At 37.8% G+C, this 24,047-nt stretch overlaps 1 protein-coding gene across 6 annotated transcripts in view; it reads left to right on the top strand.

Moving 5' to 3' along the window:
• Nucleotides 1-24,047, top strand: part of CDK14 (cyclin dependent kinase 14) — a 326,690-nt gene that overhangs the window by 92,047 nt on the left and 210,596 nt on the right. For all 6 annotated transcript variants that reach the window (XM_059469292.1, XM_059469252.1, XM_059469276.1 and 3 more), the window contains 2 exons: nucleotides 1,070-1,164; nucleotides 11,945-12,024. In XM_059469292.1, coding sequence (XP_059325275.1) covers nucleotides 1,070-1,164; nucleotides 11,945-12,024 — 175 coding nt within the window. The remainder of the gene's footprint in view (nucleotides 1-1,069; nucleotides 1,165-11,944; nucleotides 12,025-24,047) is intronic.

Here is a 24,047-nt window from a genome sequence, read left to right on the forward strand (position 1 = left end):
GCCACTCTGTGTGCTTTGAGTATAGTGCTGACTCTCCCAACTTTCTCTATGATCTTTTGGTTGGTTTAGGACAGGAAGAATATCTGAGCACTGCAGACTAAAACATATGTAGGTGTGCTAAGGGCAGCTGCAAGTCAGTTTTTAGCAGTGTCCATCAGGTCTTGGAGAAAAAATAAAATTCTGTTTCCCTCCAGAGAACTGGAAAGTGGGGAAATGTGGGAAAACTGAATGCACTTCAAAACAGTCAAACATTTTCTCAGAATTTCAGAATGGAAAGTTTTAATGTCAGGTGAATTTCTTTTTGCAGAATTCATTTGTTCTCTGTTAGGACTGTGCAAAGAGGGGGCAAGTATCAGTCTGTCACAAAGGCCAGCTGAGCTGTCTGGCCCTTTGAGCAAGGATCATTCCTTAACTTGGCTCAGTTTTAGACTCCTCACTTAGGCTGCAAATATTAAGGATACAGGACTTTTATCAACTGTATAAAGTGTACATTAAACTGTGATATGTTTATATCCATATCTGAAGACTCTAACCATAATTCAGAAGATGATGTCATTAAAGATGCTTTCCTGTAGCATTTTGACCACTCTGAATAATGAGTGATTTAATGGGACACTGACTACTTAGAGCAATGTTTTTGGATGGGCTTTAGTCTAAAAAAGTACGAAAGAAAAAAATTATTAAACAGCTTTACTAATCTGGTTTTGTAGGGCAGATTAAGGGTGCTGTTTAGATCTCTAAACATAGACAAGATGCTTCAGTTATTAATGGTCTATTTTCCTCTATGAAATGATATGTGTGAAAAATAAAACAGAGCCATCTCTTTGATTTAGAATAAAATCTTTTTGATAGATCCAGTGATGTAACTGCCTGGTTGATATTTGCAACTACCATCTGGGTTGTTGAACAAATAATAATGATTTTTTCCTTATTAATTATTTTTTGTTAGTTACTGCAAACCAGCATGTCTTTGAGCCTTGATAATGATATTTGGTCTCTAAAGGTTGAGTCAAAGCAGTTAATGTTATGGGTGCAATGCTGAAAGATCATCTTTTTTTGTTTTGTTTAGCCTACAAGCCCTAAGTTTGGAAAAGCAGACTCATATGAAAAACTGGAAAAACTAGGGGAAGGGTCCTATGCCACAGTATACAAAGGAAAAAGCAAGTAAGTGGTGTTTTCTTTTCTTTTAATTTTGTGAGTAAATAAAGATAAGCAGAAAGTATCAAGTGATGTTGCTGAACATGTACATAGATCTCTGTGAATCCAAGTGCTGCTGACTGCCATGTGCTCCAGTGGAAGGGGCTGAGACCATAGTGCACAGGTAGCACATTGCATACACCAGAAAAAGATGAGGTTCTTGTAAATCTAATGTTTGGTTTGCACTTCAATGTTGTGCTACTTCTTTGGTGTCCATACCAAATTCATTCCTAGGGGTAAAAGCAAAATGTGCTGTCAGGTAGAGTTTTATGATGGTCTGAGAACAATCCTGAATATGTGATAAGTTGTTCATTTTTGTTTATAATTATTAAAAAACTAATAAAACAGCATGAAGGGAATGAATGGAATTTTGGACTACTCTAGGTTTAGTTTGTTTACAATGGTTTATTTACAATTGTTGCAACTACCTCAAAATCTACTTTATACATGTCACATATTTTTTCAGCCACTTTAATGTTATTTGTTGTAGCTTTTTTATCCCCAAATGCCCTAAGGGCTTTTATATTGCATAAAATAACTCAGTAAGCACACTTCAAATATACTTCTTCAGCCAGTGCTTCCATTCAGAGCTATCCATTGTGAAGCAGCGTGCCTTGTGCCATTTGACATGTTTAATGAAGTTTTCATAATCAAATTTCTGATAATAACAAAAAAGTTGTAAAAGAAGGATTTGGTACATGTGATATCTTTATTTAAAAACTTTGGTTAGTCAATAATACATGAGACAACACTGCCATTCCAGCAGAGAATACCATGATGGTCATGGGACAGAATAACTATGTAAAAAAAGAAAATATGTCTGAACATTTTCCAGGTTCATTAACTTGGTTAGGTATTGAAAAATGATCTTTTTTCACTGAATATTTGTAATCAATTAAAATGAGGGTTCCCTCATCTTTCAATAGCTTGCTTAGGTATTGACAAGCATAATAACAGCTGATAGGAATAAAAACATGTTCTAAATGTAGAAGAAATATTCACACTTGTGCCATGCCACTGCAGATATTGTCTTTCACTGGCAGCTTTCTTCAAGGAAAGGCTATTACTTTGTCTTGCTAATGGCTCAGTTATGCATTACCATAAGTTCCAGACATTATACATGTGTAAGCTTTTTATTGGGGTCTATGTAATATGAGAAAACAGTGTAGATTTCAGCTTGTGCCTAATTACTAAAATCCTTGAGTAAAATCACAGTGAGTATCTGATGACAGTCAGTCCATATGTCTCAGCTTTTAGTAAGACTGAACTAAGGCAACAGAGCCACTGGATGTCCCATCAGTCAATGGAACAGACTGAAATTTAAAAACAAAGCAAAACCCTTCCCTGAAGCTATTGCATTAATAGTGAACATGTTATGAAATGTAGATTGGTTAGAAATACTCATTTTAGTAGAGTTGCCTGCAAATCTGAAAGATATACTTCAATGATTTTAATAGTACTTGAATAATAAATTGGAATTACTGGGCACACTGCATTCTCTATTACAAACAGCTTGTTCTGAATAAGTAGTTAGAGTTATAACAATTTTGTATGACTTTGTCCTGTTGCCTTGAAACATCTTCTGCAAGGTCTTTAAAATGTGCTCTGACAAAAAGTATGTGCAACCAGAGTGTGAATGAGAATTCATATGCAGACAGTATTTCTACTGTTATAGTAGTATTCTGTCACCTGTTTGAATTGGACATTTTTTTTCCCTGCTGAGAGTTGAATAATTTCCATATTATCCAGCACAACTGAGATTTGACACCTCCAGTCCAGGCTTCTGTTTCTTGAACTATAGAGACAGTCGAATTACTTCATGGCAGGAAGAGGTTGTACTTTAAGAACTTGGGAAACACTACAGGTGTTATCTGCTATTTCAAAAGGACTTGTTTGTTGAGATAATGTAGCCCTGTTACCTCTCTGTCCCCTGAGAAGGTGAGGAATCTCTGACCCATGTGGTGTCCCCACAGAAGGAAGAGCATCACTGCTGTGATGGACTCTTGGGGGATGTGGGTGAGCAGGTGTGAATGAATGCATTGGCTCTGGCCCATCCCTGTGGTGTTTCAAAGATGTGGCACTGAGGGACATATTTTAGTGGTGGGCTTGGCAGTGCTGGGTTAATGGTTGGACTCAGAGGTCTTTTCCAGCCTGAACAATTCCATGGTTACATGGCTGAGACCTGGACCTGGCTGCTGCTTTTCAAGCAGCTTTACTCTGATTGTTTATAGATTTATTTTAAAATGATACAGGAATGGATAGAGATTTTTTTTTCCCTAGGCTTTGATTTGGGTATGTAGGGTGAGACTGTGGTATGTATCACTGTTCCTCTGCCTACAGACTCAGTGGGAATACAAATGAGCCAAAGAGGTCTGTTTATTTTGGTATGTGCCCAGTTTGACTGCTGAATGATTAAGTTCTCATGACACAATGCAAAATGCACACACATGATGGAAAAGCTGGAGCTGGTAACAATCAACAAGTGGATTTTGCTCAAAATGTTTGAGAATCCCTGACAACCAACTTTAGTGCTTGGTTTCTTTGTTTTGCCAAAATGTTTCTGAGATATTTCTTTAACAGTAGTTAAAGTTGGAACATTTAAGATTGTACTGAGCTATTTTAAATGATGCTTTATACTCAGAATTATTTTGCTCAGTGTTTGTCACCAGCTGCATGTGGCAAGTGGTTGAGTTTGGGGTTTTTTATGCGTTTCCTGAGATACATTTCAGCTTTTAAAATGATTTCCCCTGCTGATCATAATGATGGAATAAAACATTCCTAATCTTAGCATGCTATTCAGAGAGTCTAAAAGATGTATACCTGCCTGAACAGACACAAAATCAGCCTTTCCTTTCCTAAGATTTAAAGTAATATGTACAGTAACTTGCTTTCAGAACAACCCTGGCTTTTTGCATCTTGGAGCAGGATAAATGGTACCAAGCCCTTGTCTTCCTATAAAACCCATTGCTTTTCTATCTTTTTGAGCATCTGTGGTTGTATTCCAGGAAAGTGAAATGAAATGGGCTAATTCCTTTTACTGGATGATGGATTTCTCTTTCTGTAGTCAGATAAAAATGAATCCCTGGGGTGAAGAAGCAGCAGAGTGAAGAGGACTGTGTTATTGAGGGAAGTGAAGCAGTATTCTCTTAGGCTGGGCTTTTTGTTTATAGGAGAAACAGCCAAGCAGTCATTTTTTTCTGGCTGACAGTTGCATCAATAGGTAAATCTATTTGATTTCATGTGTTGCACATCAGACGTGTGTAATGAAACTCATCTTGGCATGTTCATTTTCTGCTTCCATTCAGGCTAGGTTCTCATATTTTACTTAGTTGTATAAAACCACAAGAGGCTACTTACTGCATGAAATTCAGGTGACTTTGAGGGGATTTATTTTATTGTAAAATTTTGGAGAAGTGGGCAGAGTAATTTACTGATAACACTGTAAAAAATGATGCAAGTTCCATTGACTCTGTATTTGATTAACACCTTGGATGTTCGCCATACAGTAGGTGCAAAGCACTGGGTGGCCTTTGAATTCCTGTATCATTTCACTGTATGGTTGAGCTGAGGAAGTGCTGCCTGTCTGTGTATTGACATGTGTGTCTTCCTGCTGCCTCTTGAGCTTGTTTATAAATTTACCTGAACATACAGCAGTGGGATCTGGCTTGATCTGTGGCACATAAGTGTTGATGTGAGTTGAGAGTCTGGAGATGAAGCTGGTGACAGCACAAGGGAGCTGCTGCCAACCAGAGTCCCTTGCAAAGCAGTGTGGAGGCCTTGCATTCCCCCACTGGGAGCTCTGCATATTGCACTTAAGGGAAAAACCTGTGCTTTTGGCAGTTTTCTGTGTTGGCGTGCTTTCCAGCCTCTCCCACTGTGTTCAGTTGCCCTTCAAGGCAAAGAATTAAAAAAGATTGCCTCAGTTAAAGAGATGTGATCTGTGACTGCTGCTAGCACAGCATGTGTCTGTGTTTTGAGAGGCATGCCAGTGGTATCTGAACTGTGATCTTGATCTGCCTCTTGACTGTCCATGTGATTTTTCACTGTACCTTTACCTTTTTGGGCACCTTTACTGAATTGCATGTGCTCATAGTATTGCAAAAATGTGTAGAATTTGTTAAAAGCCACATCAAGATATTTTTGCCTATTTTCCCTATCATAAAATTACATAATTTCAACTTACCCTTAGTAGAACACTTGTTTTAATGAATGCTGATCCTTATTCTTTTTAACTATTAGTAGGAGAGATCAGCAGAGTGCAGAGCAGAGCACAGTAGAAGCTGGTGCTGTCAACAAGAGCTCAAAGGCTGCTGATATAGGGCAGTCCTTTCATCCAGGCACCTCTCCCATTTCAGTTCAAAATCTGAATTTTTGTTTTCAAGGTGACTCCAGCTTGTATCCGAAGATGAAATGTATTTTTTCAGAGAGCCCAGACATTTGATATTTATGTCCATCAAAGGCAGTACCTTTTACTATTCACCTTAAAAGTCAATAGGGAGTTCATGCTGCAAAGTGGAGAGTAATCGTGCTCTGTACTGGCCTTGTTTCCATGCTGTGTTATTCTGGAGGCAGCAGGGAATCTCTGAATAATCAGGGGCACTGCCACTGTCTGTTACTGGCATGATGTATTGCAGTGTGTGCTATGAATATAGCTGACCATGATGTTTCATAAATATGTCTGTGGATGGCTGCTCACAAGAAAAGGGATGGCATGTGTATTTTGATTCTTATGTTTATGATGCTGAAACCTTCACTGAGGATGGCTGACAGGACTAATTGCTGTTCTGACTTTTGCTTTTGAAGTTGCAATTTTTTTTGCAAATAATTTTTTACTTGTCATGAGATCTCTTTGACTCTGATTATCTTTTATGCTCAATCTGCTGCAAGTGCCATAAGCTTGCAATGGTCAAGCTGCCATTTTTCAGTCATTCCCCAAGCTTTACTCTATGCCCATGTGAGGTGTTGTGTTCACAGGCTACCTGATAAGTTTCATGTTCAACAGTCCAGTTCACAGGAAAGTTTTTATTCATGTTATGGCCAATTTATTTAGACTGATATTTCAAAATTACTCTGATTCTTATTGCCTTAATGACCTAAACTTTCCTAACCTTTTCTTTATTTCTTGAAAATTGTGTGAAATTAGTGTCCTACAAATGAAATCCTCTTTTCATCTGAGGATAACAGATGGCTGGAAAAGGAATACATATTCATGGGTTACAAAAAGGCACTTTATGGTTACCAACTAGGCTTTCTTTTCCCCCCCGCCCTCTTTTTTTAACTTATTTCCTTAACTGATTTTTGTAGGCAAGTTATGACATGGGATTACAAAATGTTTTAAAGACATCTCTAGCATTGTAAATCTTTAATAAAAATAGGAACTTAAAGTTGAATTAGATAGAAAACTAATGACAACTAGATGTTCAACTAAAATGCCAAACGGTGGAAAAATTATTAAAGTAGAATAAGTGCTAAAATAAATTACTAGGATTCTAACTACAAGATGAATCATTGACTGTATTGATCACTTACTGAGTGAATTTTTCAGCATTTAAAATAAAGATTGGGAAATTTTTTCTTCATAGTTGAAAATATAAAAATAACATCACACTGTATGTGCTGTGCTTCAACCTGAATGCAGTTTAAGGAGGGGACTTAGTATTATTACCTCTCATAGCAGGGGATAAAACTGAAGAAAGTAAGTCTATTATATTACTTACCCAGGACTGCCCTGGAAAACTTGGTAGACAAACTAGGACAGAATACAGTTACTGTACGTACATGTGCAGAGTTACTGGACAGTGCCTTATTGGCCATGAATGCATGACTGGAAGGGTAGGGAGAATACTGAATTAATTTGCCAGCTGCCATTGTGCACCATTGCATTTTCCAGTTTGCTGATCAGTGGCATCTCTCAGCAGATCCCCTGTGACTGTCACTGTGCGCAGTGGTAAGAGGCCCTTGTTTATAAGGGATAGCTCTGTTTGTCTTGCACATCTCTTTCTGCGAGCCCCAGTGGGGTGTGGGAGATGTGAGGGGAGTGCAGCAGGATGTGCTCAGCACTGCTGTGCCTGCTGCCCTTCCCAGGTCCCTCCTTCCAGCAGGCACAGGTCGAGTACAGCCCCTGTGCTTGGATGAGCTGCTGGCTAGTTTGAACTGATGTGAGCTGGGGCTAAGCTCTTATCTTACCTGCTTCTGTTCAAGTGAGGGCTGCCACACTCTTTGTACGAGACTGCCTTGACTTCTAAGTTCCAGTGACAGCACTAATTAATAATTTAAATCCTTCATCTCACGTGAAACCCTTCGATCTTCTGTTTTTTCAGCCCTAATAAATGTCAGCATTATGAAGTATCTTTAATCCACTGGCTTCTACTAAGATGAGGTAACTTTGGCCTAGGATGAGGTTAAAAGATGGTGGGATTCAAAAAGAGAAATTCAGGGCCTGTGTTAGTCCCTTGAAAATTTACATGTTTGGGCTTTAGCAGGACTGGGAGTGGCTTTTGTAAACTAGAAATATAAGTCCTTTTTAGTAAGAAAAATATATTATAAGCCATGTTTACACTGAACTGTCTTTTATGTTAATGATTAAAAGAAGTGTTTCCCTCAATGTGGAATTAGTTATTCGTTGGTAGAATAATCAGAGGTGACTAAACCTACAGTGAATGTGCCTCTGTCAGGTTTCTTCAAAGGAAATTTCTGGCAGAGCCTGATTTCATTAGGTCCCCATGGTCTGTTTGGAGTTTTAGGTGTCTGTTTATGACATCAGTATCACTACAGAGTAGATCTAATTAGGTATTCTCAAGGTTTGATCATCAAACTTTGAGATTTTCCTGTAAATGAATATTTAACAATTGCAAGTTATTTTTCTTTACAAGAATTTGTTTCTTGAAATTTGTATCACAAATTAGAGCATCATCCCAATATCTTCTACTGATTTTTCTTTGCAGAAGTGTTCCCAAGCTTAGCACTTGCACAAATTATGATCTCAACCTCAACTCCAGACAGTGGTAAAACTCAGTATTAAATAAACAGATTGAAATCAGAATTGGCAGATTTTATGTTAATTGACTCTTTTAAATGTGTATATTTAGAACATTTATGTCATCTAAATATATCTGAAGAACTTGAGAAAATAGTGTTATTGTACTCTTTTGTTCTCTATGTGGCATCATCAGCTTTATCCCCAGTGAAGCCAATTAAATAATCAGTTACTTTATATTAATCAGTATATGTTCTTAATGATGTATTAAATAATTTCCAATTTTCTCTATTTTCTCATAAATGGTCATTTTTAATAAATGTATTTATTTTGGTAGTGCAGATATTTGCTGGTTTAGAAAATGCAGAATGACACATTATCTTAGCATTTTTTGTAATATCTGGCTCATTTGTTTTTTTTTATAATATGCAGACTTTTACTTTATGCTGCATAAAGCAATTTGGACTAATTTTTCTATTGCCTACGTTGCATGTATAATCAGAAAGTTATTAGAAAAATTTATAATGTTAAAGTGAGGAATTTCCATAAATTGGAAAGCTGTCCATCAGCTGCAGGTGTTTTGCCTAGACTAAAGTAGTTTTGTGTGATAATTAGAGAGGCTTTAGACTTCTGTACTTTCTCTGAAGGTGTTTCAATGAGAAAGAGAAAGCAAGTTAGCTTAGGAGGGAGGATGGCTTAGAAAATAGGAATTCTTTTGCCAATATTGTCCTTAATAGAAGCTAATGTGGCAGTTGACAGGCTGGGCATAAGATGATAAGTGTAATCTTTGACACAGTGAAGTATGCTGTTTTGAGAAGGTGTGAAATTGTTTGCTTTGGACAGTGGGTAATAGAGGTGGTTTAATGAATCCTGGATGTTAAAAGAGTCAGTGGCGTTGCCTTTTCACTGTCTAAAAGGCAGTCTGCTTGTCAGTTTCCTACTTGGCTTTGAAATAATGAAAATACTGAGCATGCTTTGAAAGTTATGGAAGACAAATGTGAAGCAATATTTGGAAGGAGTTCTGCCTAACCTTATCTGATCACTTCTGAAGTCTGCAAAGACAGGTATTGATAGATTGCAGAGGTAATTTTACCCAGTTTTCCTTTTTTCAGTGTTGTTTCTAAGGAAATTACCGTATTATTTTGACATGGCATTACAAGTTTCAGGGTGCAATTTCATGACATAGCTGGCTTGATCCCATGACACATTGCTTCTCAAAAGGTGAACCCAGTTCTTATGTATTTGTTAGCGTTTTTCCTTTTTTTAATGCCTTTATAATTTTTAAAAAGTATTATTTAACACTTTTTGGAAGAGCCAGTCTTCTCCTATTTAAGCTCCCTAAGCAGTCTCATTGTAAAGTCCAGCAGAAATGACAGCAAATACAAGTCAGTGTCAGGAGTGTGTGGCAAAGTTTAAGCAGGAGAAACCTCTACTGTGAGGCAGCCCTTAGCTCATCTTTTCAGCAGCATCTAACTGCACCCTGAGATTGCATCAGTGGGAGGATAATTAAAGGATGTGAATAAACACCCTATCTCTGTAATTGATACTTCATAATTTCTCACATCTCCAGTTTTATATGCTCCTGTTTATAGAAAATTAAATGGAAAAAAAAGATTTTAATGACTGGGTAGTAAATGAGAATAAGGAGGCTGTTATATTATGGAAATTATAGATTGATATGTTGGAGATAAACTGTATTAAAGAGGAGAATGAAATCCCAGACGAATACTACTTGTGATTGGTTTGATTATTTTGGTAGAACTAAGAGTTGCCATGATATCTATCAAGATGATGACAGATACCGATGACAAAGGGGCAATGATAACTAAAAAGAACAGCTCACCTACTGTGTTTAACTGTGAATTCTTTGAAATGGGTTCCATACTATTGCTATTTGTGTTATATATTTCTCTTCATGAACCAGTGGAATGTAGAACTTCAGATTAAAATGAACATAAGCTACACAATGCTGTATGTTTTTTTGTCCTTCTCTTCATATGCCTGTTTCCTTAATACCTTTTTGCCCTGTTTTTTTTCATTGTATTTTACATCACCTTCCCTGAACACAGGATCTGTCCTGTTCTTTATCTGCAAAATGATCTTGCTTTTCTTTCTTAAATTCCTCCTGCAGTTATTTCATCTGTTGCAAAATATTCAAGTTTTTCAGGTATCTAAGTAATATGTATATGATAGGTAGGGTGGTGGATTGATGGAGGTATTGAAAATGACACATGTTTATGAACTGCATGTCTGTCATCAGTCCTGCTTTTAACATGGTTCATTCTCCTGTCTGAGCATGACACATGAAGTTACTTGAGGCAAGGCTTATCTTTTTCTGATGCCATAAATCCTGTTTGAATCCAAATTAAAAAATATGTAAGACAATTATAAGGGAAATCCAGGAGAGTTAAGCTGATAATTTCTTTTCAACAGTGACTAGTGGCCTGAGACTTGGACTGGTGCCAGCCTGAATATTATGACTAATTGGAAGGTGATGAGTAAACCGTCTTTTGATAACCAGGGTTTCTTAACTTGGTCAGAGTCATTGTGTAATGTTCTGTATAGGGCTAATGAGTTTTGGTAATTAAGAAAGAGGAATAATCAGAAGAAACAAGACAGTAGCCATCCGTCACTGAAGTCCTATAACTGCAAAAATTAAAAGCCTGAGGGAGAAGATGAATTCAGAGTTGGTGGTTGTTCATATCATCTTGCCTTGAAAATTTAAAACATGTTGTAAAGCCATCCCTCTTGTAGTACAGGAGAGAATTGCCTCCATGACTACAGGAGTGTAAAGGCTCCAATGTGTCCTTGAGCTTTGTGGCTGTAAAGGCGAATTTTGCTTTTACAGAAATAAATCTTAATGATAATAATAACAATAATTTTTAAAAACTGTATTATGCCTTTTTGGTAGTTTATCTTTGCCACTGCTTGTCGTACATGGGGAGTTTGTTAAAGTTTCATGATATGAGTTTGTTCTTGAAGAGGGTAATGGATACCATCTTTGTTCCATTTTTGTGAAATTTTATTTGGATTAACTGAACCAACTGGATTTTTTGCAAGGCCTGGAATGTAATTAATGTGTGGTGATAGTTTGAATGCTAAAAATGAAACAAGACAAATAGATTTTATGCAAAAATGACCTGTTAAGAACTTTTGTCTCTGGGAACACAAAATATTTTTAAACTTATAAATGAGAGCTATTATAATCTAAAAGTAGCCAGGGCCATGTAGTCAAGAATATGCCTCATGAACAATCCTGCCCTAGTGGGAAATGACCAGAATGACCTAAGAATTATTTCGTTACACAAACTTTGTAGCTTTTTGAAGGTTATACTAATGTGTATCATGTTGTGGGAAAGAGGTAATCAGTGTAAATCTGGATACACTGCATGTAAAGTGATTGATGAAAATCATATGCCTTTTCCTTTGAACAGTTTGATCAAATAATGAACAGATATTTTATAACAGAAACTTTAAATTGTGTTACTTCTTAACAAAGCTTCAGTAACAAAGCTGTGGTAGAAAGGAAGCAGACTGACTCACAGAAAACTGAGATCATTTCTTGGATTGCATCTGAGTGTGAAAATATAAAGTTGACATTATGGAAGCTATGAAGTGCTTCTTACAGTGCTGTAGATGAATCACTGGCATTGACAGGGAGAAATTGAATAAATACATGATAGGAAATAAGTTCTATTATAAGAAATACTGTTTCTTCTATAATTTTGGCTTTTCAAAATTTCTCCTTCCCCTCCCCTGTTTCCCTTTCAGGGTAAATGGAAAGCTGGTGGCATTGAAGGTGATTAGATTACAAGAAGAGGAAGGAACCCCATTTACTGCTATCAGGGAAGGTATGCACTCACAATTAGTAATGATATATGTGGGGTTTTTTATTTTGTAATTGCATTGTGCTTCTTATTTCTGTGCCATGCTATAGTGAATATCTTGAGAATTCAAATTATATGGTTATGTTCTCAGTAGGATGAAACTTTGGTGCTTCAGAAACAAAGCCTCTGGTGTGGGAGTTCTTGTTAAAGAATGCAGCTCTGCCTGTGCTTTGGCTCCTGTTAGATTTACTACACGAACAGTACTGGGGAGCATGTGTGAGGTGGGTGTGAGAAGCCACTCTGGAAGAGGAGGGAGCTGTGTAAGATGCATTTCTGGCCCGCAGGCAGCACCTAGGATGAAGGTAGATGTGATTTTTCATATATACGCAGTGTGAAGCAATGACAAGCATTTCTTGATAAAGGCAATCAAAAGATCATCGAGCAGAACTGCAGGCACTTTTGAAGCTGTGTGTGGTTTGCAACTAGCTTGTGTTTGTTTTTCCTTCCCCATGGACTCTAAGTTGTGTGGCCTGGGAATTGTTTTTATCTATGGTGCCTGGAGATTCCTGTTAGGCTTTCTGCTCCATCCTTTATCCCTCCTCGTCAGCCTCTCCTGGTCCCTAGTGACGGCTGCTTTATCTGAGCCTGTCTGTATCGAGCTCCTGTACAGAAATTGGTGGATATGCCTTCTTTGTGTGGTCCTGCTCTTTTAGAAGGTACTAAAAATGAGCCTTGGTAGAGAAATAATAAACAATTTACCATCACAGCACTGATTCAGACTCAGCTGAAATTGGTAATGAACTAAAGAGATGAAACTGCTTCGACTTTGAGGCACCCCTTAAAACTTCACTATCAGCCTAGTTCCCGGGATGAGATGAGCCAGGGAGGTACTGGAACATCAGCCCTCACAGGGTCCGCAGCTGGCCCTCCATGTGAGATGTCTGGCTTCATGACCATGAGAGCCCAGACACAGCAGCTGTAGCTCCCTTGTGCCTTGCTCCTGCAGCCATCTGTCTGCTGTATGTCTGTCTGTACAATGAGCCCATTCTGGAGTAGGCTGGGCAAAAAACCCTCATGTTTCATGTGATTGACACCCTGAAGTCACTAAACTACTGTGGATTTCCATCCCAAGACTGTGCATTTTAAAGGTGGCTCTTTCACAAAGGAGGGAAAACCGTGGGTGGCAAATTTATGAAGGAATTTCCGCGGTTCTTCTCTACTGCTTCATCTGAGTAACAATTATTGAATGATCTGACACGTTTATTCATAACAATATCTCTTTTATGTGTGAGTTGTTTGTCCCTGCAGCTGTGCTGTGATAACGAGGTGTGTAGAGGGTTACGGGTGCAGCTTTCAATATCTTTAATGCTGAGTTCAAGTTATAACAGTCTGTGTTTCAAATATGTTTATTGTTCTTCAGGTTTGTAGTTGATATGGTACTGACTTAATGAGAGAATAGTAAATACGGCTTTCTTGTGCCTTTTTGGTGACACTTAAAAGGTTTTTTAATGTGAGCTTGGTCTAGATGAAAGCTTATAGTGCTGTAACTGTCAAATTCAGTATAATCCCTTTTCCTTCATAAATAGTGTGGTGTGTGAGCTCAGTATACAGAAGTATTCATTAGGAACAAGAACAGAGATTTTTCCCACTTGCTATGTTAAAAAAATTATAAAGGCACAGTTGCATGAAAATACTTCCCATACTGTCATTGGAAAGTTTTGTTTTTAGCTGTGACTACAATACTGTGGTTGAAGCCAGTTTAATAGTAGTAGAATAGCTTTAATAGTAGTAGAATAATTGTCTTGTCTAGAAAAGCTCTTGAAGTTAATAATACCAAATCAACAGTGCAGCATTGATTATGGTAGGACTGTGTGCATCCATTGTATTTTTAAGCCTTCGTCTAAGCTGAGACTAGATCCAAAGAGTATTAGGATACTAAAAAAGTTTTTTATTGACTCTTATAGACTCTTGGATAGGTGGGATCACACTTGGGTTATAGGCTGTTTATGAGGGTTTTTTTGGGGTAAATGAAATCTCATCTCCTTGACAGTGAAATTTCTTTCAGGAGCTATCCGTATAAGTGCAATGCTGTATGTTTTATGTCATGTAGATGTCACACACACCTGATATGTAAGAAGAGAAGGGGAAAAAAATCTATATTTAATTAGGCTTTAACTTTTCTATTGTTGGTTTTGATTTTGTCAGAAACAAATATTAGGGCCAGAAAAGTAAGGAAAGCTGAATTAGAAATGCAAATTTCAGAAGGTGACCTCTCTGATGTTACGCCAGGCTGGTAGTATTTGACAGTAACACTGTGGCCACTGCAGCCTTCACTAGCAGGACCTTAGGAAGCTCCTCCTTTCCTCTTGGCAGCATCTCATCCATCTTGGACATGCTGAGTTCTGTAATGCATCCATGGCTGCTGTCAGCTACAAGGGTGGGGAGAAAAAAAGGGAAAAAATAAATGCTTCTATGAGCTCTTAAAATTATCTGATAAGTTTGATATGGAAAAACAGTGAGAATGGGACACTGTGTTAAGCTGTTTTCTCCTGATCTTTGATGATTAACTAAGGGCTCCAGTGCCATCATTTAGGCTGGGACAACTAGAACAAGGACAAATACCACTGAAGATGAGATCAACTTCTAATTTCAGTTATCTGAGGAATAGTGTTCCCATAATGGAAAAATGCATATATGATGGTATGAGCCAGAGGTCCGTTGAAGGGCATTTCTTTCCAAACTCTTTCATAATGGAGAAACCAGGCAGGTTTCATCTTGGCTTGCTCCTTATTTTCTAATTTTCCAACAATGCAAGGCAAATTCAGGCAGAAGTCTAGTTAGTTGTAAATTAAAACTACTGTTAGAAAACTGTTTAACATTTCTCCTGGCTCCTTGAGTAAAGCAGTGAGAGAAAATAGCATTTCTGCTCGGTGCTCCTGAGGGGGATGCTGTGTGATGCTAATTTGGGGGATGTTACAGCCTGAAATCCTAAGCAGTGGTTGTGCTGAGGGAATGTTGTAGCTGCCTATGTACAGGGAAGCATATTGTTACTGTTGTGACAGCAGCAGAATGAAGCTCAAAGTAAAACAAAGCTACAAAGGAAAAAGACTAGGAGAAGTGGGAAAATGGAGGAGATAAATATGGAATGTGTGGCTGTAGAGACAAGTGCTAACTTGGTTAAAGCAGTAAGTGGAAGAAAAAGTGAAAAAAAAAAACTCCAACTGAACAAAAAAACCCCCAGTAAATCTGCATAAAGGAAATCATAGTTAATTTTAAGGCCTGGGGGAGATTTAGCTGAAGCTTCAATTAAAGCTTATAAAGTAAGTCTGCTTTTACAGCAGATAAGGGTTTGTGTCTTCTACCATCAAAGTTCCATAAATTTAAATGAAAATAGGTGAATGTGGCATATTTAGTGGTGCAGTTCAGCTCATTATTGAATTTCTAGAACAAAGTTTAGAAGTGGCCTGTGCTAAGTGTTCTTTCAACTTGGGCTGAGTTAAATGTACCAGCTTACTGTATGCAGTTTATGGAATGTTTCTGAATTTAATTCACTTAGTCTGAGATAATCTAATTTACTTTTGAAGAGCCCAAGGAGGAAAAAAAAAGAAAAAAAGGAGAAAAAAAGCACAACTGATTTGGTGTATGTACTTGAGTGGGATAAATCAATGAGATTTTCTGATAACATTTATAGGAGTGACTCAGCCCACCATTTCACTGTTGTGGGCTAAGTGTGCCTGCAACAGTGATATCCAAAACACTGTGGAGTCTGAAAGACATTTACATCCCATTTTTTCATTTAAAATAAATTCAGTAGTATACAGATTAGCAAGTTATTTGTTTTCTGTGTTAGTCAAGTTGTGGTTTGTCCTTTTACTGTAATGCTCTTTATCAACTGTTCAGAGATAGTTCAGCATCAGACTTGAAGTATTATTAAACCCTCAGCAGCCAGGAGAAAAGGTCACTGACCTTAACTTTTATCTCAGGTATTTCATTCTCTTAATTTCCTGTAGAATCATATGTTCATCTAGGCTAAATACTGAACTGTGTGGTAGATTCTAATTCTGGGAACAGCTTGATTAACAGTGCTGTAGTTATCTTCTTTTCATTTTGGGTAATAATATTGCTTTTATCCAGCATGACAACAGTTTTGCTTTTTGGATTCATATATAGACAAACATCCCTTGGATTTATCAACACCTTGCTTCTGAGGTAACTTGCTTACTGTGTTCCTTTCTTGGGTAACAAAATTCTTTCTTCCCCATCCCATTCATGAAAACTTTTTTTGCCTTTGTTTTTAATTTTCCGCTCTTGAAAATATTGCTATTCACTATAGCAATAAAACCTTATTGCAGGGTTTTGGTCTATTGAAATGTTTCATTTCCCATAGGTCTGGATGGTGTTTCAAAGCATCATCAAGTTTTGTAGCTATTTTTGTAGTTGTCATTTAACTGCCATGATTGGGCAACTTTCAGTTTGTTTTTCTTTTTTATTAATTACTGTATTCACATGTTGTAATTTATATGTATTTGTACCCATTTGTGTCACTTTTAAAGGTGCTCATGTGACAGTTTCTACATCTTTGATTTGGCAGTTTCTCAGATGATACTTTTCCATCTACTCCATTGTCAAAGGCTGTGGTCTTAATGCCATGTATGGATAGCAGCATGCAGAAATACAACATAAGTGCTCTGGAAGCATCTGCTGTATTGCATTATAAAATTACAAAGAATATAGGAATGGCTTAATGATTATTTTTTTAATTTTTAAAGAACAGTTTATCATGCATATTGAGTAAGTTTATTTTGTGGGTTGGGGGAGAACGCTTAGTGCATCTGAGTGCCAATATAGAGCATGGAAGAGAGATGTTTGACTGTTGGCCACAGAACATCTTCAGAAGTCTTCAAAGCTTTGGGTCTCTGTATCCTTATCGCACTGTATGGTAGCAGTGAGTCAAGAGGAGGCTGCCAAGATGATTAGAGGGATAGAGCAGCTTTCCTATGAGGAAGGCTGAGAGAATTGGGTTTATTCAGTCTGGAAAAGGGAAGGCTTAGGAATTACCAATTGCAGCTCTCCAGTACCTGAAGGTGCCTACAAGAAAGACAGAGAGGGACTTTTAACAAGAGCATGTGGTGACAGGACACAAGGAAATGGCTTTAAACTGACAAAGAGTGGCTATTAAGAAGAATTTCTTTACTGTGAGGGTTGTGAAGTACTGGAACAGGTTGCCCAGAGAAATTGTGGCTGTCCCATCCCTGGAAATGTTCAAGGCCAGTTTGATTGAGGCTCTGAGCAATGGGGTCTAGTGAAAGGTGTCCCTGCCTATGCCAGGGGGTTGGAACTTGATGATCTTTAAGGTCTCTTCTTACCAGGCCATTTTATGATTATAATGGAAACAAAAAATGAAAACCTGAAACAGTCTCTAAGAAAGAAATGAGTTGTGAGTTCACATTTATTCCCCAGGATTTCTATAGTCTGTGTTTTATATATGATATTTTCTATATTGTAATATATAATGTATTATCCTCAGGATATATATTTATACCAGACAGCCTCTTTGAAGATGGGAGGTTTTCTGAGGCCTCCCTTTCTGAAGTTGTCAAGCTGAAGGGGATAAATCTTTACAAAACTTATCTGTAGAAAATCAAAATGGAATAACTGCTACGAAAAGAATACAGGGAAGATCAGGAGTTTGCCAAGACAAAGCTCTTACCTGAGTGAATGTGTAATTTATTGCTTACTGTTCCTAAGTGGTGCCCAATGGAAAACAGTGATTGGTGTTAACAGAGCTGCAAGCGATGTAAAGTAGCTGAGCTTTTCTATTATCCTGGAGAAACAGCAGATTCTGCACCCATACCATTGAAGGAAGAGCTCCAGAAAATTGTATTTTGACTCAGTGGGTATAATTCTTGCGACCTTATCCTGAATTATGACCTGAGTTATTGCAGGCACTCCCCAGCTCAGTGATGTGTAGCCCAATGGTCTTTACACCACGGAAGTCAACAAATGACCTCATGGCACTGGCGGGATGACTCACGGTCATAAGCCTCCTATTTTTTGTACTAGAGTAGGCCTGAAATATTGTGTGCTATAAGTCAAGGTCACAGTGAAACAATATCTGCCTGTATTCTTTGAAGAGTCATTGGTTGATCTACTGCTAGAAGGCAAACATGAAAATGGCAGTGAAAATCCTGTCTTCATCTTCCAGTAAAGAATTATTTTTTTAAATTGGAAGTTAAATCATCCACTTACATAAAGTAAATCTAGTAATTTTATTCAGGATTGGTTTGGGTGGTTTTTTGTTGTGAGGTTTTTTTTCCTAATAAGGAAGCTTAACAACTGCTTTCTTTTTAGTGATAGGAATTTGGAGGACTTTCAGATTTCCTTTACAAAGCCCAGTCAAGAAACTTGAATTTCCATAATTGAAATGAGTAAAAGCCTCACATGTATCTGGTTCAACAAGCCTCAGGGAATTTCAAAAGGTTATGTTTAAGATTATGGAGATGTAGCTATTCTGAGCGTGCGTGTCACAAGACTTACTATAGGGGGTTTGTGTCTATGGTTTGGAAACTGAGGATAAGCTCACTCTCCCCAAAAGCCACGTTGCTTTGGAGCAGTGAAGTAAAAAAAGGAAAGGACAGTAGCTTGGCTGTAGCTTGGGGAACTTTTTCATGGCCTACAGAGCTGGCAGAGCTGGTGCCTACTGCAGGCTAAATAGTGACGGCTCAATTAGCTGTAAAGTCCCTGCAAAGCCAGTTGGGCTTGGAGTCGTAACAGCTTTGTTTTTCAGAGTTGTTAAAAATAAAACATGCAAGCCAAGAACCTTTGGGACACTGTGTCATTGGATATTTAAGGTCAAGAATATTCAAAAGTAAAGAAACTCCAGCAATTTTTATTTCTCTGTCTGGTCTCTTTCTCTTATGGTCACCCTGCAGCCTTACCCAAGCTGTCGGTTTCCTTGAGTTAAAAGATTTCTCAAATTAAGACAGGCTGGGCTTCAAAAACTACATTTGGAAAAGGATGTTCCTGGGACCTTTATCATGAAATGAAGTAAACTTTTAAAATTTCTGAGACTTTTGGAGGTTACTTGTTAAATACCCTTTCATGTTGCAAAGAAGTGGATATTATTTCTTCTTGAACATTTATAGTAGACAAATTGCTTTTTATTTCTGGAGGTTTTTTCTGAATATTTTTTTGATAGGTCACATTTTCAGCTATGTTTCATTTATGCTTTCTCCTGCACGTGCAGTTGTGTACGTCTACAAGAAGCGTGTTAGATCTTTGGCAATGTGATGTGGAGCTCTGAAGCAGCAGGAGTTTCATCTTTACTCTGCTTTGCCTCCTGCTGCTCTCTCCAGCCCTGACTGGCTGCTAATTTTTTTTACTGACAGTACTCATTTGCTTTTCCCTGAAAGCATTTGAATTGGCTGGCTGAAGCAGGTGAACTGAATTCCTTGTCATCCAAGATGAACGTGGGAGATCTGATAGTTTTCTAGTCTCATATACAGTGCAAATTATGATGTTATTTTATTCTGCTTTTTAGTGTGTCCAAATTACATTGTGCTACTTACTTCTTTTTGGTGGGCCACATGAAAGCTTCTGTCCACACAGGGTGGTCAGAAATGGTAGATTGAGAAAGTCTGTCCTTTTTGTTTTTTTGTACTTGACTATTCACAGACTGAACATAGTCTTTCCTTTCCCCCCCTCCCCCTTTATTATTTTTTAACCATCTAATAAATCAGCAGTTTTCTCAATTAGAAAACCTTCAGGAGAGCTGGGATTACATAAATATAGCATAAATTATAGTGTTTCCCTTTGAGAATCATGTTATGAATTTTAAAATATATAATGAGCTTCCATCATCTAGGAAAAGTGTTGCACTTTTCTGAGAAGTACAAATGCAAATTCCAAATTATCCCATTTCGTAGAACTGGATTTGTTCCACAGAATATTCCATCCCCTCTGTCCTCCTCCTATTCCCCCTCCAACATTTTATCTGTGGCCTGCTGAGGTGGAACATGACTGTATCAATTGAATCTTTATTCAGTACTTTTGATGTTCAGGCTGTGACCTTCTTCTGGCTTTTGTTCTTGAGCACAGTTCAAGCAAGAAGAGAATGAGGTGACACTTTGAAGATTTTTTTTTTTTTTTAATATGATCATTTTGCCAGCAAGAATTCTTTCTTCATCCTTGTTATGTTACCTTAATGGCAGACCTTTAAGGCTCTGCCCTACTTCCACTGAAGCAGTTGTCTGTGCATCCTCATTTCTCACATGGAAAGTGTTGGATAAGGGATCTTGTGCCAGTTTCTGCACTGGAAGGTTGCAAATCCATTAGTTCACGAGTGCTATTGAACCCTTTTCGGTATGGCTTTTGCTTACAGTTTCCTCTGACCTGAGTTTCAGAGCTCTCTGACTTGCTTTGTGCCCCTGGGGCTTTCTGCTTAGAGTGGACTTCTGCTCAAAAGCTGTTTCTTCTTTCCTTGTTAATGCACAAGTTGGAACTGTTGCCTTGTAGATTTTGGTCTGCTGCTCTTGTTGTCCCTGATAGTATGACAAGAAGGGTAGAAAGCACATGACAATCACAGAATTTGGAGGATACAAGAAGGCTGTCAATCCTTCATATATAATGATAATATGCATCTATAAGTCATACAGAACCTTATGCAGCCCTCATGGCTTTCTTGTTTGAGTTGAAGTTGTTGAGAGTCTGCCTTTCTATGCTGTATGCAAATTTAATCTCACAGCACATTCTGCCAGCAAAAGAATGTTACTTCTCCAAGTAACATTAGTTTTTTCCTTGTGACCATATCCCAGTTGGAGCAGATGGAATTGGTAGTGCAGAAACCAGCTTCTTAATATGAGTGGAGGTGCTGGCAAGGGATGGCATGTCTCAACTGAAACTGCTTGTAGACCCTCAGGCACCCATCCAAGTGCCAGTACCTTCCATGGCCACCTGGTGAAATAAAAATTTATCTCTGATGTTGAGGCAAAGAAATATCTGCTGAACCTAGCTAGTTCTTCTAATTGTTTTTTTCTTTATTGTATCTCCCTTTTGCAAAAGGGATAATCTAGACAACAATATCATTTACCCTTATGATGAAAGTGGTGAATTCAAATATGCACAAAGATATTTGTCTTTGTCGAGATCTCTGTGTGTGTTTTTCCATTGCTGTGTCCTGGATTTCAAAAATACCAAAGCAAGGTGGCAACTCAGTGTTCAAACCAGTTTAGTCAGCTTCAGTTTTATCCATGGTCTTCTTAACATGTAAACCTAGTAGATGACTGTGGAATCTCAGCAAAATTGGTTTCAACTTTGGGTAAAGTACAAAGTAAGGACCTTAGAAGGTTGTCTGGTTTCAGGTGTGTTACAGCTCTCCCGCTTGAAGGAGATACACCACAACATGTATGGAAAGAAGTGAATGGGTGCATATGTGTGTTCCTGTATGTTTTTAAGACTTAGAAAAACAATTAATCCTGTCCCCTAAAGAGCAAAATCCCCTGTGATGGGTCACATACTGTCTTTGATCAACCCAGAGAGTGTGTAATGTGAATTGGTCATGTACCCAGCTCTGGATAAAGTAAAAATGCTTCCTGTGAAAGTCGTCCATCTTCATCAAAAGTCATGTCTGAGACATGCCACCATCTTCTTGCTACTGATTTCAGTCATCTTGCATAAACATCATCAGAACAGTTTTGTGTATTTCTAACACAGAAAGTTCATGAATGAATTATCGTAATTCTCTTGATGTGTAATGAATAATTTAAACACTGTCTTGGTTCTTCAGATGTGAATGTAGCAATGAAGATGAGCATGTGCTTCTGCTGGATCCACAACAATGGATTGTTTTCAATGCTTTTGTCCACAGCACAATAAGTACTTTTACTTCCTTTGAGAAAAATCCACTAGCATATTTTAAATTTTTAACTTATTTATCAAATTTAGCACCTTTAGTCTGTACAGATACAAGACACTCTTCTGTTTTAATATCTAACAAATCATTCCTATAGCAAAGGGAAAATAACACTTATTTTCAAATGATGGGGCCATGACATAAGTGGAGACTTGCTAGTTGAGAAGATAGGGAGCCTGAGAGGGTGAGACTACTGCAGCATTTTGTTTTGCTGCTTTTTATTCCCATCTTTTGTGGTAATGATTCAGTTCTTCCTTAAATATGTCATATATACAGGGAAGTAAAAAATCCCAGTATGGTTAAATGCTATGTATAGTTCACAGTAATTTGCTGAAAATTTTAAGCATGAATTGTTTCTAAACTTTGAAATAGATGAGAAATATTTTCAGCAGCTTACATCTTTGTACTGGCATGAAATATGGCAGCAACCACTGTAGTCATTAAGAAGCACTAATACCTTTCTCATAGGAAGGAGAAGGTCAGTTATAATCAAAACAGTGAAAAAAGTGGTAGCAAATACATCTTATTTTAAAGTTATATATGTGAGACAAAATATATTCCTTCTTTTCTGTTTCTACACAGGCTCTTTTTTATCTTTGGTCTACCTGCTGTCAGATGCTGTAGGCACAGTTGTCTGGCTGAGACCATTCCTTTGGGAGACAGCACTGCTCTTTTTTTCTCTTTTGTATTTTTCCATAGCCTGGAGATTGTGTTGCAAACACTTCAGTTCAGTTTTTCAGTTTTTGCTGGGAGAGGTGGGAGATTCTTTCAGGAATTATACAGAACTGGAATACAGGCTTCATAATGGGGTCTCTTCTTCCAGCATGGGTGGAGTTACTGCTTCCAGGCTTTATGATCAATATGAAGAGAGGAGCGTTTCAATATTAGAACTTGACCTTTGCTGTCTTCTTCAAAGCAATGAAAATGAATATCCACATTATTTTACTTCTCGGGGAGAATGTTCTCCCTGAGTAAGCAAAATTCAAAAAGAAGCTGATAATGTGTTGCATTTTTCTGATGAGATGGAGGGGAACTGGATGGGTCAGAGACTGGTAATAGGATGTGTGACCTCCCACCTCTGACCCCTTTACTGAAATATAAACCATGATAGTGGAGTCTAAAAGTCATCACTATGGGATGTTCAGCTGCAGAATCTGGAACTGTGCATTTGTGAATTTTTGAGGTCTGAGCCACTTCTCACAAACTTCCACAGCTTCTCAGCTGGCAGCAGATTTAGCTGGAGCCAAGAGGGGAAAAAAGTGAACTTAAAACAAAATGAATGGAGGAAGCCTTGTAAATAAGGATATTTTAGGTGTGCTAAACCCAGTGATTTATACCTGTTCTGATCTAACTTGTTTGTAGTGTGTGTTTTGTGGTGCATGTTTCAGAGTTCCCTTAATCAGTGCTTAAGTGGTATAGACCACAGTTTTCTTTCACGGTTACTTTGGGGTGTTAGGAGGGGCTTAATGCAAATAAGGATTCTATCCTCTGGGTTTTACCTTGAGATGCTCAAAACTGGCACTGTCAATGACAGTTTATATTATTTAACTTTTTGCTTTGGACCTCATATGGAAGTTTCCTAACATCCTTTATTTTTTTCCTCTGTAGGCAATTTAAACTGCAGGTTAGTTCTTTGAAGCCTTAGTTGTACAGCTAATTACTTTAATGTACAGGTAATTAGATCCGCAGGTTTTTCTTAGCCTTATTTATCAGCTGGTTTTCCTGAGCAGAGCAATGAAAGAAGTCAAGAGGGTCGTAGGAATGTACCATCAGCTTTGCACACAGGCTGATTTCCATCTGAAAACATTCTCCCTTCCCTCATATCTCCTAGAATTGAGGACAAAGTACTGTAGTACATTAAATGCAACTAGTCGAGGGAAGAAAAGTAAATCAAAACTTTCAAACTAAAAAGAAAAGCTTTTTACACATTTCACGTACACATTCTCACTCATTTCCCTTTCCCCCATTTCTCTGAAATTAAGGATGCATGCTCACTCTTTTGTGTGCTCTGAGGTCTCAAAAAATGTGTTTAATAATGGCAAGAACATTTTCATGCAGGCATTCACCAGATTGTGTGAAAGTTTTATTAAGAAAACAAGATGGAAACCCCAACTATATACAACAGTGTTCTCTGGAC

This window comes from Ammospiza nelsoni, chromosome 1, assembly GCF_027579445.1.
Source record: "Ammospiza nelsoni isolate bAmmNel1 chromosome 1, bAmmNel1.pri, whole genome shotgun sequence".
Classification (NCBI taxonomy): domain Eukaryota; kingdom Metazoa; phylum Chordata; class Aves; order Passeriformes; family Passerellidae; genus Ammospiza; species Ammospiza nelsoni.